The sequence below is a fragment of the Ciconia boyciana genome, chromosome 16 (genome assembly GCF_034638445.1).
Source record: "Ciconia boyciana chromosome 16, ASM3463844v1, whole genome shotgun sequence".
Lineage (NCBI taxonomy): Eukaryota > Metazoa > Chordata > Aves > Ciconiiformes > Ciconiidae > Ciconia > Ciconia boyciana.
This window is the reverse complement of record NC_132949.1, coordinates 3,741,450-3,756,486: the sequence shown is the minus strand read 5'-3', so window position 1 is coordinate 3,756,486 and position 15,037 is coordinate 3,741,450. Positions and strand designations below refer to the sequence as shown.

The 15,037-nt window shown below is 37.1% G+C and overlaps 1 protein-coding gene across 3 annotated transcripts in view; it reads right to left on the bottom strand.

Annotated features, from left to right (window-relative positions):
- PRKCA (protein kinase C alpha) overlaps positions 1-15,037 on the bottom strand; it is a 157,827-nt gene that overhangs the window by 94,639 nt on the left and 48,151 nt on the right. For all 3 annotated transcript variants that reach the window (XR_012045382.1, XM_072881120.1, XM_072881121.1), the window contains exon 3: positions 2,619-2,701. Coding sequence is in view for 2 of the 3 variants with exons in the window: in XM_072881120.1 (XP_072737221.1) it covers positions 2,619-2,701 (83 nt within the window). In the remaining variant the exon portion in view is untranslated. The remainder of the gene's footprint in view (positions 1-2,618; positions 2,702-15,037) is intronic.

Sequence of the window (15,037 nt, the reverse complement as noted above, 5' to 3'; positions counted from 1 at the left end):
CCTAAAGTCACCTGGACAGCAACAAGTAGCAGCAGCTATGGCTGCTTTCTTTTAGCAAGAGGAGATGGGGAGAGAGCAGGTGTTGCCACCTACCTTTTGTAAGTTAGTTTAGTGACAAGAACACTCACCCAGACAGGAGAGACCTGGATTTTACCCTTTCTGTAGCTCAAGGCACTTCAAATCCACAACTTCCAAACTCCAAAGGACCACTTTAACTGTTACACTATATAGACAGGGCCAATCTCCACACTGCCTTTCAAAGCTTAAAGAATTCAAGAACTTTCAGAAAAGGAAGGGTATGAAGAATAATTTTGGTTTCTTGTTCCTGTCTTCATGATTGTTTTAATAGTAGAGTCTCTGATAAAATGCCCTAAGGAACGCTATGAGCAAAGCCAGACTGTGGACTGGCTTCCTTCCTGCATTACAGGGAGGCTCTGTGAATGCCTGTAAGTCTCTGCATTGGCTTCCAAGTGAGGGCTCTAACTACTACATTATTGCCAAAAGTAAGTCTCTTCCTTTGACTTCTGTCATAAAAATTGACCTCAGCTCAGTTAAGTGACATTCTTGAAGAAAGCTGTGCTCTATGCTAAGTGGAAAGAGATGCTTTATGTACAGCCCTGAATAACTGTCAAAACTCCTGAGGAATGCATCGTGGCTGCACTGGCATTTCCTATGCCCTGGTCCATTCAACATGCTTAATGAACCTCTGGCAATATCCATGTTCTTTGCACAGGTAATCAATGTAACGGCTCCGTGCTCGAATCCTGACTTCTTGAATCTTACTCCCTGACTTGATCCATGGGAGTCCTTAACTTCTGGTGGCTACAGCCATACATAGCAGGGCCCTTAGCTTAGATACTCTGCATCTTGCTGTTGGAGCAATGCTCTTTTGAGGCGTCATGGCTCTTAAACGGCAACAAGTAACCAGGACTGCAGCAGGAGCAGCTGATGAAACATGAAGAAAATTTGAGGTGAGGAGCTAAGTGCAAAAAAGGTGAATAGGAAGAAAAAGACAGCTGGAGATACAGATACAAATGAAATACCAGAGCATTTAATGAGTTACCAGAATTGAATATGGAAAAAGATGGAAAGGTGAAAAGAAAGGCTTCAGTTACAATTATATTTTTAATATCATTCAGTTGATTTTAGCAATATTTCAAGTACTGTGAAGCTTCTTCCATTGTAAGCAGTTGCCAAAGTAGTAGTAATTGAAGCTAGGCGATCTCTGGGGAAAGGTACTCTTCAGGAGCAGACTCACGAGAGGGTCACCTCTCCATAAGCGGGGAGGGGGCAGGGGGAAAGTTAGGAAGAGAAGAGACGGATGTTGAGGACAGCAGTGTTTCTGCCACCAGCTTCAGCGTGCTGCCACAAGACTGTCAGATCTCACCCCCGCTCAACTCTCTCTGTGACCAGTGGAGAAAGACCAACCACAGGCACAACTGAGGACACCTAAGACCTGGTTTGCTCTCTGGCAGTGACTATCAGCTAAACAGGAGAAACTGAATAGGGTAACTACACTCCTAACTTAAGCATTTTTCTTCTGTACCTAAATTTAGATTATGTGAAATGTTTAAAAAATAAACTTTTAAAAATTCTTCTCAGTTCTTGGACATTTCCCTGTATTTAAATTTAAAAATAAGAAAACTTTTTAACATCTCAAATTTTCCAAAACCCCTTGCGGCTTCTGCCATATATTGTTCATTGATCTGATGGCTAGCATATTAAAACAATTCATGAGAAGCTCATTAAACCTAGCAAGAAAAGTCTTCTGGTGCATCTCATCAGAAGAGATAATAGCCTACAATCTAGAGCATGAATATGTTATAAGAAACAAAACAGAGCCGTTCAGACAAAGAACACTTGGAATGTATTGTTCCCGTAAGCAGATGTTAAATTACTTCACTGTAAAGTGGAATTTAAAAAAACCAAAGAAATGCTATTTTTACGTGAACAAACAAGATTAGTTTATTATTTCAGCAGGGTGACACAAAATTCTTGCCCATGAGTCTCCCCATGTAGGCCGATGTGTTGAAAGTAAAAACTAGCTGTTGACCAAAAATGCTACGTGTATATAGAAGCATTGACAGAGCAAGGTAGACTGCATGTATCCAGACTGGTACACTAGCTCAAGCATGGATACAATTGTTTCAAAAACCTATCTCAGATAAGCCAGCTGGCTCAAGATTAAACTGTCATCTAATTGTCATCTATAGGTCCTTGTGTGCAGAGAGAACAAGGACCAGAGTAAATTCTGAAGTTATACCTTGAGATAAGAAGCTCATAAAAAGCCTCAGCCTTTCACAGGAATTGTTAATATCAAATACATCCAACATAAAGCAAACAAAAATAAAAAGCTGACTTTGTGCTTGGGTAAACACCTCAGGGTTGTCACATTCTGAGGGATATTGATCTCGGTCACACGCTCATGGTTACTTTTCTTACCAAAAATAGATCTTTAAAGTCCAAAAATATTCACTGCAGAACTGTTAAAAACTGCTAAGACTACAATTATCTGTCATAAAGAGCCTACTGATACTGTTTGTAATGCATTCTCACAGTCAGGTGCAACAACATAGACCTATGCGTAAAAGCAACATATTAAATGTCAATGTACTTACATCAGTGTCAGGTCCCTTGTCGGCCCCAGGACAAGAGAAGGTAACAAACTCATGGCATCTCTTATGAACCACAAAACAGCAAACTAGTAAGAAAAGGGAAACCAACAGTTAGAATGGCATAGGTGTGGGTTTTTTTTTCCTGTTGTAACAAATATAATTACAGAGGAAATAAAACGTATAGTCAAATATTTCACCTGTAAGTCGATGAAAGAAAGCAGAGCCTAATGTTAAACAAAGACACACAAGAAAGGCAGACATCAAGTAAGCAATGTAATTAAAGAGGAGATAAGCATGCACATTTCAAAATCAAAAGTCTCTATACACTGATAAATTCTTAAAGTTTAACACAGGCCATAGTGTTAAAATATAGCGTGGGGTGAACAATTCTATGAAGCCGCATTTCCTGAATCGAAATCCCTATCTGTAAGAGGAACTGCCAATGTGCATTCAGGCAAGAGCAGGAGGCATACATGGGGAACGTTAAGCTGGAATGAAACCCATCCTTGGGTATGGGATTTGTTCACCTGCATGCCTTGGTGAAGATGTCTACGAAGATCCAGTGTCTTTACTAGTTAATTACTTCTGTGAGAAACCAAAGCTCTGAGTGAAGACTGTTGGGGAGAACAAAGTGTTCTCATATCACAGAATGGCAGGAGATAATGGGAAAAGAAAATTAGCTCCTGATTACAGTATGACTCCCATTTAAAATTTATGAATGATCTGAAAGAACTTTTTCTTTCTGAGATAAGGAAAGCTTATTTTAATTTAATTATGTCACGTCACCAAGGCTATAGGTTGTCACACAGCATAGGTCATACATGTGCCCCCAAACCACATAGAAAGAACAATTTGCTTGAGTGCGCTTACTTTGAGAAGCAGGTATTTTAGCTTTTCACCCTCGCTACAGGTTCTTTCTTAATGTTAAGCTTAGTTCAGACATTTCAAAATTGGTCCACATTTCAACAAAACAGAACAATCTAGATTTGAGATTGTGAAAATCTTGAAATAAACACCATACCATCAAGCAATGAGTCGGGAGGTTATAATGAAATGATTCAAAAGTAATTCACAATTTCTTTACAGATAGTACATTCCCTGAACACTTCAAATTTTGCATTTCCAATACATAAAAATACACTATTTCAAAGGACACTTCTAAAGAATAAAATAGATTTCAATTGATTGGCAATTGTAAACACTGAATTTCCTCAACTTCAGTGGAAACCAAATTAAATTATCTCAATTTTTCTAAACAGCTCATTTCATGAGACATCTTTAACAGTTCTCTTTCCCATTTAGAATGTGTATGAATTTCTTTCACCTAATGAAGAGAGCTGAGAAAGCTGTTATCAGGTGCACCTTCACGTCATTGCAGCACACAACGATGGTTCCACCATAATGCCAGGCTGGCCTCATTTACATCCTTAAGTCAGCCGTCTGGCTTTAAAGTCTAATCACCCTGATTTATTTTTCTCCAGCCATTTTCCATCATCATCTCATGCAGCAATTGTTTCCAGCGGTTCTATTTCTGACATGGCATATGTTTATTCTTTGGGCAAATGGAGTAAAATGGGCTTTGCTCCACTGATTCCAGATAAGCTCTGCCGACTTCACATGAACTCAATGTTCTGCCTCAATGTATGCTGCCTACTTGGTCGTCTAGTTTCTTAATCAATCTAAATTCCAATGAATCCTACAATTATCATTTCGATGGTTTGTTTCTACCAACTGAACGATCATTAAATGGCAACTGCTATTAATATTACTTGCAGCTGAAAAATGTTTCACTTCCAATTTGTATTTTTGGTTCCAAACCTTCCACTCTTGAAGACAATAGCCTGATTCATGCTTGCAGGAGTAAATCACATTAAAAAAATAATCCTGTTACATCCTTCAGAAAACAAAAAGTTAACTAATTACTTTTGTATGCAGTGATCATACAGTTGCAAAATACAACATAATAATCTACGCAAAAGCTCTGAGAAATATCTCTGGAAAGGTTGTAGAACTGAGCTGCTTCACTTGATGCCTGCCTTTCAAATTAGGATCTTAGACTGGCTAGTCCAACTCTGCCTTTATTCAGCAAGAGTGTACGTTACAAAAACTCTGCATATTTGAGCATCTATTCTGGGCAATATTTATGAAATACCATAGTCATGTCCTATCTCGGAGTTGACAGCCTCTCATGGAGTGTTAAAGAATTCATTCAACTAGAGACAATGTTGACCTTGTTTTTAATATGGTATATCATAAGTGTCAAGATAGATACGTAGGAAAAACAGTGCTGCTCTTTGCTACAGCCTCATTCTATGGTTATGAACTTTAGCTACTAACTTCCGTGAAAACGATGCTAATCACACTACAATGGAAACTCCAATTCAGCTGCCAAAATAAGTAAACCAGACAGCATTTGTCCTTTTGGACTTTAAGCTACACTTCAAAAAACGTCACTTATTAAGGCTTCAATTATCAATATTGACTACTGAACTTTTAAAAACCTTTCTGTTCAGCCTACTAATAGACTGACTGTTGTGTGCACCTCAACACCGACAGTCTCAATTCTTTTTCCTTTATTTCCCATTTCTATTTGTAATGGGTTTACCTATCTCCAAAGAACTTGGTTCCTTCGGAAGCAATTCAAAAGCATCAGACCTGTCTCGCCTTTTGAGAATACTCAAATGAGAACCAAATAGTTTGACATAAAAATAAACAATGGAATAGGCAACTCTCATGGAATCATAAATCTAAAGGGAAAAGGATAAAAGTGAACTAAAATCCCTTGTTAGCAGCCACCATTTCCACACACAAAATTTAACATCCAAATTTTCATTTTGAAATCCAGCCATTCGAGTGTATTTTAGCTTTAGTTTTTAAAGTTGTCTTAATTTCACAAAGCAACACAAAGCTAGAGAATTCACGTACTTAGTTCAGACAAGCGCAAACAAAATGTTATCCACTTAAAATAACATGCCATTTTTTTAGGAACAGAGATGAAAAATAACCTCTCACTTGTTACTTGTTTTGAAAAGATGTTAATAGCTTCACATCACTTATTGCAGCTGTTAAGAAGTCACATTATGTTCACCACCTTCTTGTAATGAAAGTTATATTACACTACTTTGCAGAGACTGCCAGGAAATTTGTTGCTTTACATTTTAACAAGAGTATAAGTAGAAGCGAGCTGGCACACATTATGCATAGTAGCTTGAGAGCAAGTGGTATCTCGAGGCTGACAGTTAAAATTAAAAAGAAAATTATTGAAGTATTTTCATGTTTTGACAGCATGACTTTGATCTAAGGTATATATAATATGGTTGTGAGCTTCCATCCTTTCCAGCTCTGGACTGGCTGGAGACAAATCCTCTCTCAGCAACCCAGGGAGGGGGCGCGGGGAGGGCACAGCGAGGAAGGGAGAGAACAGAGCAGGCCTTGTGTTGTAAAAACAGACTAACTGCTAGTTCTCCACTGGCATGCCGCATCTACCAGGCTGATCCCTTGCCCTCCATCCTCCCAGCAGTGCTACAGAGAGCAGACAAAGCTAAATGGATATCATGAGAACAAGGAAGAATGTGGTAAGGAGCACTCAATGCATTCTCAGAACAAACAAGCAGAAGAGGACTACATGATTTGTGGGATTTATGATACATAACGGAGGGCAATTCATTCTATCCAACACTTCTCCGTCAGTGCACAGTACTGAGAAAAACATGTTGTTATTAATAATATATATATAGTCATCAGTCATTTAGAGTTACAAGGCCCTGCCATAAATTTCAAACTGTTTTCTAAATTATGTGATGTGCGAAGGTTATCATGATATATTGTCGGGTGAGAGTTATCTGCTAAAAAATACTGTTACTAGTAGCTTTCATATATGACACAGACTGGTGAGACAGAAATGAAATATTACAATAATAAATAACAGAAGCAATCTTCTCTATTAGATGATCTATAAAGGAGAAAAGCCATTGTTGAGCCCCAGTCACCCACACATCATTTAGCCATGTGTCTGAAGAGCTCTACAGCCACAAGCATTCCAAAGAACTAGGGGTAAAAATACCACAACAGTCATATACTTTACAATTTGGAATTATTAGAAAAGTCCAACAGATATTTTTTAAAAATCACTTTTATACTCCCACTTTTGGAAGAAAAACAACAGGTTAGATGAGCCTTTCCAATAGACATGAATCTCTCTACTAACCACAGTATTTATTTATTTAGTAAAACAAATTAAGCTGGAAACCTAAAGGGCAGAGAGAATACATTTCTAAAAGAGTCCAACTGAACTGCCAGTTATCGTCTATAGAGAAATCAGTGAGGTTTTTTCAAGTCATCTTTGACTCACTTTTGTAGTAGTCAAGACTATTCTCCCAACTCAAATGTTAAATTTATAAAATCTTAACCGCTGTAAAAATCATGTATTATCTTCCCTTCTAAACAAACTTTAAAGCTGGGGCTCTGCTGTTATGACATAATTAGTTGCCCTACAACGACAGGTATACATATTCTTGCCTACATAATTTGTTTCTAGGTTTCAAGTATTGATTCTTCCAAAGGAAGTGGTAGAAGAGGTCTGGTTGGCAGCAGTAGGGAAATTACTCTGCGTACGCTCAATGTTTGTTGTTGGGTTTCTGCTTTTGGGTTTTGTTGTTGGGTTTTGAACAAGAACTGATTCTGAATTGGACTAAGGAGTTACAACAGAAGTATAACAAGCACAAAATTACTCTCAGAGTATCCTAGAGAACTTTAAGGGCCTCTCCAGTAGCTTGGAGCACTGCATAATTTTTACGTTGCTGTTTCACATGCTTTGCATTTTCAGTGAGGCCACAGAATTTCCCCAAGGGGCCCACAGTACTGGCTGACTTGTGTTTTCTGCACAACACCAAGCAATGAATGAATTTGTCACATGGCATGCATTAGTTCATTCTAAGATTAAATATAGCAATTACATTAAACAGAAATAGGGTACTACTTCAAAATAGACAAATCATTTAAATACCAACGACATTTGTTATTTAAATAAGCAGTACTGTTGAAATAAATTTACTAGGAATAGATTAAACGCAGGAACAGGAAATATTTCCAGAGAAAGAAGAGTAACAATTAAGAAATAGGATTTAGCAATCCTTGTCTTTCTCCTTTTCTGAATATGATTATAACTTATAAAAAAATAATGAAAATCCCTTTTATATTAAATGTAAACAAGGCTGTAGATTCTAAAACAAACACAAGTCAGAAGAAGCGCTACCTTTCAATGTTATTAGCATACTGAATCCACAGGGAATTTTTAAAAATTACATTACCCTAACTTTTTCAACATATATAATTTATAACACATCAGCTAGTTTTTCTGCCAATGTTTCACCCCATCTAGAAGAGAGTGCTATCTCAAGAGAGTACCCAGGCTAACGCTTACAATGGCTATATGCAATCTTTCCACTTGGCATTTACACCACCTTTCTCACTAGAACAGTCTACAGCCCAGCGAGATACAGTCTGTTCCAGTCTGTACGAAAAACAACCGTCTCTCCCCACCTCCTTAACCTGTTACTAAGCTTCTTAAAGCTCTTTTGTAACACCACTGGGTGACACAGCACCTTTACAGCACTAATCTGCACAGTGCTACACATTGCTTGCTTCATGGATTATCTTTATTTTCATTGCAGTTTCTGCAAACCTCAAACCATCTTCCCCAAGCAGCGCCAAAGACCTACCTTGAAGTCAAAGTATACAGACTACACGAAATCGATATTGATAAATTAGGGCTGATTCCTACTTCTAAGCTCCAAGTCTACCAGTCAATAATTGGTTTGCGTATCCTCAAATTCATACATCTGACCTTGCTGCACAGATTTTCTTTTTCAAGTTTGTCAAGTTCAATTCGGCTAAATAAGTAGGGGGGAGGACAGAGATAAGATCTCTACTACATATTTTTAAAAATTGAAGAGAAAGTAACGGTTAACTGCAACAATATCTTATTTGTGTGAAAGGATTATACAGATCGTCTGGACGGTCTTAACTACTCAGGTCATTAACTCCTCTACACTAAGTATAAACCAGATGGATGTCGCCGGTAAGCTGGCTTTGCAAGATCTACAACAGTGTGCAAATACAGTCTGTACGCCTGGCAGAGAATGCATATACATTTGCATTTACCCGAACAATTTCAGCAGACCTGGTAGTACAGTGGGATAAAGTTATAAATATATACCTGCAGCTATATATGTAACACATTTTTAAAACAGTTTGGATTTAGTAAAATACCTCACATAATATATTCAGATTTGTCTGAATACTACCTTCAGACACATACTATACCAGATTTGTCATTTCTGCCTTCCATCACAGGGAAAAGAAGGTACATGATATTGGTTTTTCCCCTAAAACTGTAGTGCAATGTTTGGAAAACTGGGGAAGAGTTTCAAAATATTAAAGTATTTAATGTCATATGAAGTATTCAACACTGTTTCAACCTACTTGTTAATGATGTACTTTTTAAAAGATAGAGATCACCGTTTCTGTGTAAAGTCCTTGCTAAAATTTCACAAAGCTATTAATCTCTCCCCTTTGAGGTGTCCCATTTTATAAATGAATAAAAACCCAGAAGTCATCTTTCAAAACCGGTGCTGGAATAGCTATTTCAAGAACTTGTAACAGCAAAAAAGATGACCCACAAGCACAGACTTTTTATATCACTTCTGTAGTATGAATTCACTTTAGTTTAAAAATCTGCTGATCTTAACGTGTTGTATGCCAGTGACAAAGACACTCCAGGTGCCTGCTATCATCTGCTTTGTAGCTGTGTACAAGCACATCAGCAAGGAACAGCACGGCTCTTTCAATTAAAGAACTAACAAAATATGAAAGCCCACAAATGTTTCTTGTGGACACTGAACATTAGTTCTTCAGATTTTCCAACTAATTCAGCAATGGCCCTAATCCCAGAAATGGGATGTCTTAAATAAAGCAGCCGCCTTCAGTTTGATGTATTACCTAACGCAAAAATAAAGGGCTGAGAAAGCGAGCAGTGGGAAGCAGCACAGGCTGTACATATTTTCAGACTGTACAAAACGACAGGATACAAGCTGAAACCGATTGCCAAAATGCAGCTGTTGGGTTTGATTTTGTTTTGTAATACAGCTGGAATCCTGGACGCCAACAGAAAGCAAAGAGCTTTTGGAAAATCATGGTAACTGCCTCTACCAATGCTACAAGACACGGTCTCATTGAACCCCAGGCACATCATCCAGCACGAAAAAACAAGGAGGTCCTCAATGAGTAAAACCTTCACTAAAACTAAGAGCAATCACAAGGGCTTTGCTCTTACAAGCCCAGTTGCCATCGCACGCCACGTTCTTCCACTTTAGCCTCCGTCCACCGAGCCCAGGACCAGCTCGATGGAGCCCTGGCCCGGGAAGCTGCTGTGGCCAGAGCTGCTCCTCACTGCCAACCAAGCTGAGGACTTCATTGTTCAGTCATAAGATGCCTAATGCACTGAAGACAAATGTCTGAAAGACTTACGTGATTTCTTAATCTTTCATCTCACGTTAAATCACCCACACGGTCAATTTAACACAGCCTGCGCCACGCTTCACAGTAATGTCTGAATCTGTTCACAGCTCAAAACACGGAAAACTGATGAAATACAGAGAACGTGCTAGTACAGCTGTAAGGTTTACTGTGAGGTTTTTAGAAATATTTTAGAATATTTTAGTACTAATGTTATAGCTTGTTTTTCTCAGCACTTTACTTCATAATTTAATGATATCAAGCTACTGGTGGCTGTAAACCAAACATTTATTTCTTCGAGTATGATTTGTATGGACACAAATATAAAAAGTGAAATGCCAGATCTGAATGCCAAGAGCTGAACATTAAGTATTTTAGAATATTTTGAATTCAAGTCCAGGCTTTCAGTTGTGTTTGAGAAACCTTATAACATACTAACAAAATTAATGAACCTTACTTGCCAGTAAACAGAGTCCACACACTAATTGCATTATTGCCAAAAGACAGTATTTATTTTACTTCAGGATGAGAAGAAGTGAGGCCAGGATGACATTGAACAAGCTGTTTGAAATACGAACAGAGCCATATCCCAAGTACTAAACTCCAAGAAATAAAATTCCTCTGATACCTGTTTGGACACCATCCTCATAAGATAATTACTTCACAATTGCTAATACAACAAGGATAATCACCTAATTCTACATTTATTTCCATATGCAAAAGTCACTAAAAAGATGCTAGAATCCTTTGACGTTAACTTTCACATAATCATGATTCCAGAATAGTGTAATGGGGCTTCAGATGTATTAAAGCAAAATACTCATGCCTTGCACATTTACTTCATTTATTTTTAAAAGAAAGGAGAGCACTTCATTTTAAAGGACGAAAGATCTAATCCCACAAAGCAAATGTTATAACAGAAGTTATGTGCCATTTAATGTTTATGCCTGGTATAGAATTATATAAATTTAAGTATGAAGAAAATCATGATACTGATCCACAGAAACACCAGCCCAGACACACTTCCTTCTCTTCAGTCCAATTTCATTTGCTCTTTCTAGTTTCTTTCAGCATGGGGAAGGCCTAAATCAAAAGATAATTATAAAACTTCTTAAATCTTGTCACAAAAAACTTACCTTGTATTGCTTAATGACAATTATTATCTCTAAGAGTTAAACTTGCTATCTAAATGCGCTTTAAAGTGCAACAATTAGCTCATTTTTGTTTGCACAATTAATCAATTCTGTAGCCTGTCCTATGGTCTATTCTGTGCTAAAATGACTGCATTAAAAATGAAAGATATTAATTTTGTGCCCTAAAGGCACAAAAAACCCTTGAAAGGCATTATTTAGTCTCTTGCTGACGCCAAACCAAATCATTTGGATATAATGAAATTGTCAGTATTTATTGTATTACTGTATTTGCAGTGCAACACGTAGTATCTTTAGTTAGAAGATACATAGACATTCCCATTTGGTGCTGGATTGTGATGACTACTAAGGTGCAGATCTGGTAATTTATTCTACATTAGCTCTAATTTGGCAGCTTTCTTTTCCTGAACACAAAAAACGTATTAATACATAAACATTACAGTCCTGTTAATTTATAACTTATATGAAAATAATGGTCCAATCAGCTAACAAAAGGGAAGATACTAAAGATACGTGAACACCAACTGGCATTGACTGCATCGACCCAGGATGGGCAGCAGTCGGTAGCTACAGTAGCACGGCCTTCAGTGCCGAGTTACATACCGTGCTAAGAAATTGCTTAATACAGAATTCTACAGTGTATAGTTATTACAGTTGAAAGACTTCTACCTGACAGATGATTACCAGATTACTCAATATATACCTTCACAGTGACCCACCAGAAGATGTAAAAGTAGGGGATGGGCTGTATATCAGAAGAAAGTGTCACACAACAGCAACTCGTGTTGGTCTGTGGTAACGAGCCTCTCACCTCCTCTTCTCTCCAGGCTTTTGGACGACTACAACTTCACGATCAAAGAGCCAGCAGCCGCTTGCCCTGAGGCCTCCAGAAGTTCCATTCCAAGAAAACACAGATTTTAATTTTTTTTATAGCAATAATTATTCTCTGCCTCTCTTAACCTGTCAAAAATATGGCTTGAATAGCAAAAAGCATTTTAAAATAAAAAGGTTCAAAAGATATGGCTGAAATTTTCAAAGGATACAGAGGAAAAAGAGAAAGTTCAGCTCCTTTGGACATGAGGGATACTAATAAAACCAACTGATAATCACTTTAGACACTTTTCTCAAAGGGTTCAGGCTGGGGTTTTTAAACTTACCCACCCATTCTGTTTCAGTAGTAGTATTATATCAAGAAACTGAAGAGGTTTTGTTAATCTAAGATTTTTCCTGTTGCTCTTTTTCTTGATTATTTTTATGTTACTCAACAGATGCCCAATATTTGTTGCTAGTCTTATCCAAATACATACATCTTATTAAAGGGTCATCTGCTAGAAACTTCAATATCACTTTCCTACTCTCATGAGTCACTGAAAACATAGTTTCATCCCAAAGTAACTGCAAGTTCCCAGGAAGAAAAACAGCATACAGAAAAAAATAGAACTCACATTAGACCAATTACAGTTAGAAATGTATTGCCAATGTAAGACAACACATAAGACAACACAGACATAGAGAAACCAATTACAGAATTAAGAAAATTCACCCTCAGCCAATAGGCAAAAGATTTTTTTTCCCCAGTATGTTTGAAGGGTAGGTTATTTACTCATAACAAGCAGATTAATTTCTTGGGTTTGGTAATTATCAAAATTACATGGTTGAGTGAATGACATAAGTTACAGTAATTCATTCCAAATAGCAAAAGTGGTATTTATAGGAAATACCTGTGGGTTCAGAGGTAGGTAGTACATACATAATAAAATATGAAACCATGGAAACATGTCATTCAATTATGAATGAATTATTTACATTTGCAGTAAACCATTTAAAGAAAAAAAATTTTCAAAACAAAGAAGTAGTTGAGATGGGAGATTTGCAGCAGGAAAACCAGTATGGCAACAGTCAGCGGAATCTGTCACCACATAGTCACTGTAACTTTTAAAGTTAAAGGTACATTTTCAGCATTGAAAAATTTGAGGAAAACTGAACTAATTGTACCCATCAGTCTACTAATTCAGCATTAGGCCTTCATGGAGAGCCCTTCTTAGTTTACACATCTCAGTTCCCAGGGCTTTGCCAGCTCAAACGTTTGCACTCTCAGAGAAACACTGCATCAGCACGCAGAGCTGACATAGTGATGATTTCTTAAGTCATGGTTAAGTGACCACTTTAATTTGACATATGGCACATTGCTGTCAAAACCAGTGGCCTTGCCTGCTTGCTTCTATGTCTTAACATTTATGCCATCAATTTTTTTTTGGCAAGGTTAGGTTTTAGCTGGAGCACTTCCCCAACCTAGCTCAATCCACAGAATGTGAAAGTTCATGTAGCACAAAAACAGAACTACAAGACCACCACAGCAGCCTAGATTCATGCTAGATTTATACTAGATAAAGCAACCATGCAAAACAACCTATATGAATGTTAAAACTCAATCCATCTTGCATGATTAAGCCAAAGAACTGAGGAGATTTCTTCAGTTTGTCTAGATGGTTGACAAAGATTTCAAAACATTTTTTAAGCATAGACAACATTCCTAGAATTTGATCTTTTTCTCAAAATGCTCCCCAAAATTTAGCCTACGTTTGAATTCTTAGTTCTTAGAAAGAATAAGGGCTATTCTTGCTATTAAGTCATACAGAACCTTGACTATGAAAATAGTATACAAGCATTTTCCACTGTATGGGCATGACACATTTGTGCAGTTTTTCTTAGGTCACTGAAGCAGCAATATAAACAGTATTTCTTAGTTTATGTCAGACAGAACGAATAGTACTCTCATGATATGGAAAGGTAAACACTATTTCCTATCCCATATATTTACTAAAAGCAATATATTAGCATAAGTAAAAAATGAGGCATGGATGTCAGGGATATGTTAGCTGACGTTCAGCTGAGAACATTACTTACAAAAGGCCAAGAATTTTCAAGCAGCAATAAGGGACTGGAACTCAGTAAGCCATGACTCAAACCCAAAAAAAACCAAAAAGAAGAGATTGCAACTCATTCCTACTCACCATGGAACATACATAAAGGTTCTACAGTCCAAAAGTGAAGCAAATTAATTTCTGTCATTACTGTCTTTTCAGACTATTTTTATTCAAGTTTTACTGTATGACGTATTAGCACTTTAGAAGAGATCATAAAGGCAACTGAAAAAATTAAAGCATTCTGTAATTGCACAACAAATCTATAACTTGGTAAGGAAAACAACCACCAAAATTTGAGATTTCAGTTGACACTTTTTAAAAGGACAGATTACCAATAGGTAAAATAAGAAATGTCTCTATTTTTTATGTGTGTTAAAAAAAAATAAATAAAACTTTTATGAATACTTCTTGAAAAGAAGCCGCTGAAACCAGTCTTTTGAACTTTAAAGTTTTTCTGACATAAAAAAATAAGTACTTTCCCTCACTAACTTAACTGTCCCTTCTCACATACAGTGCAACAAAGCAATTCAGCCTTTTTATAATATGCATTTAACATCATTAGAAATTAGTCTTTTCCAAAGTCTCCACAATGCACTTATGGATACCTGGGATGCTGTATTATTCCAAAACCAATAAAAGTACTAGTGGATCTACTCATTCTAAAAGATAAGTTATTGCTAGAGGCATAGTATAAATCACCCTGCTAGGTATCTGGATAAGTTAAATAGACTTATTTTATTTTTCCCCAGGAAGAAGAAAGTGTAGGTCAGAAATGTAAATGTCATTAGACTCTCTGCTTAACTGTAGCACTCTTCTAGCACCCCAGTGA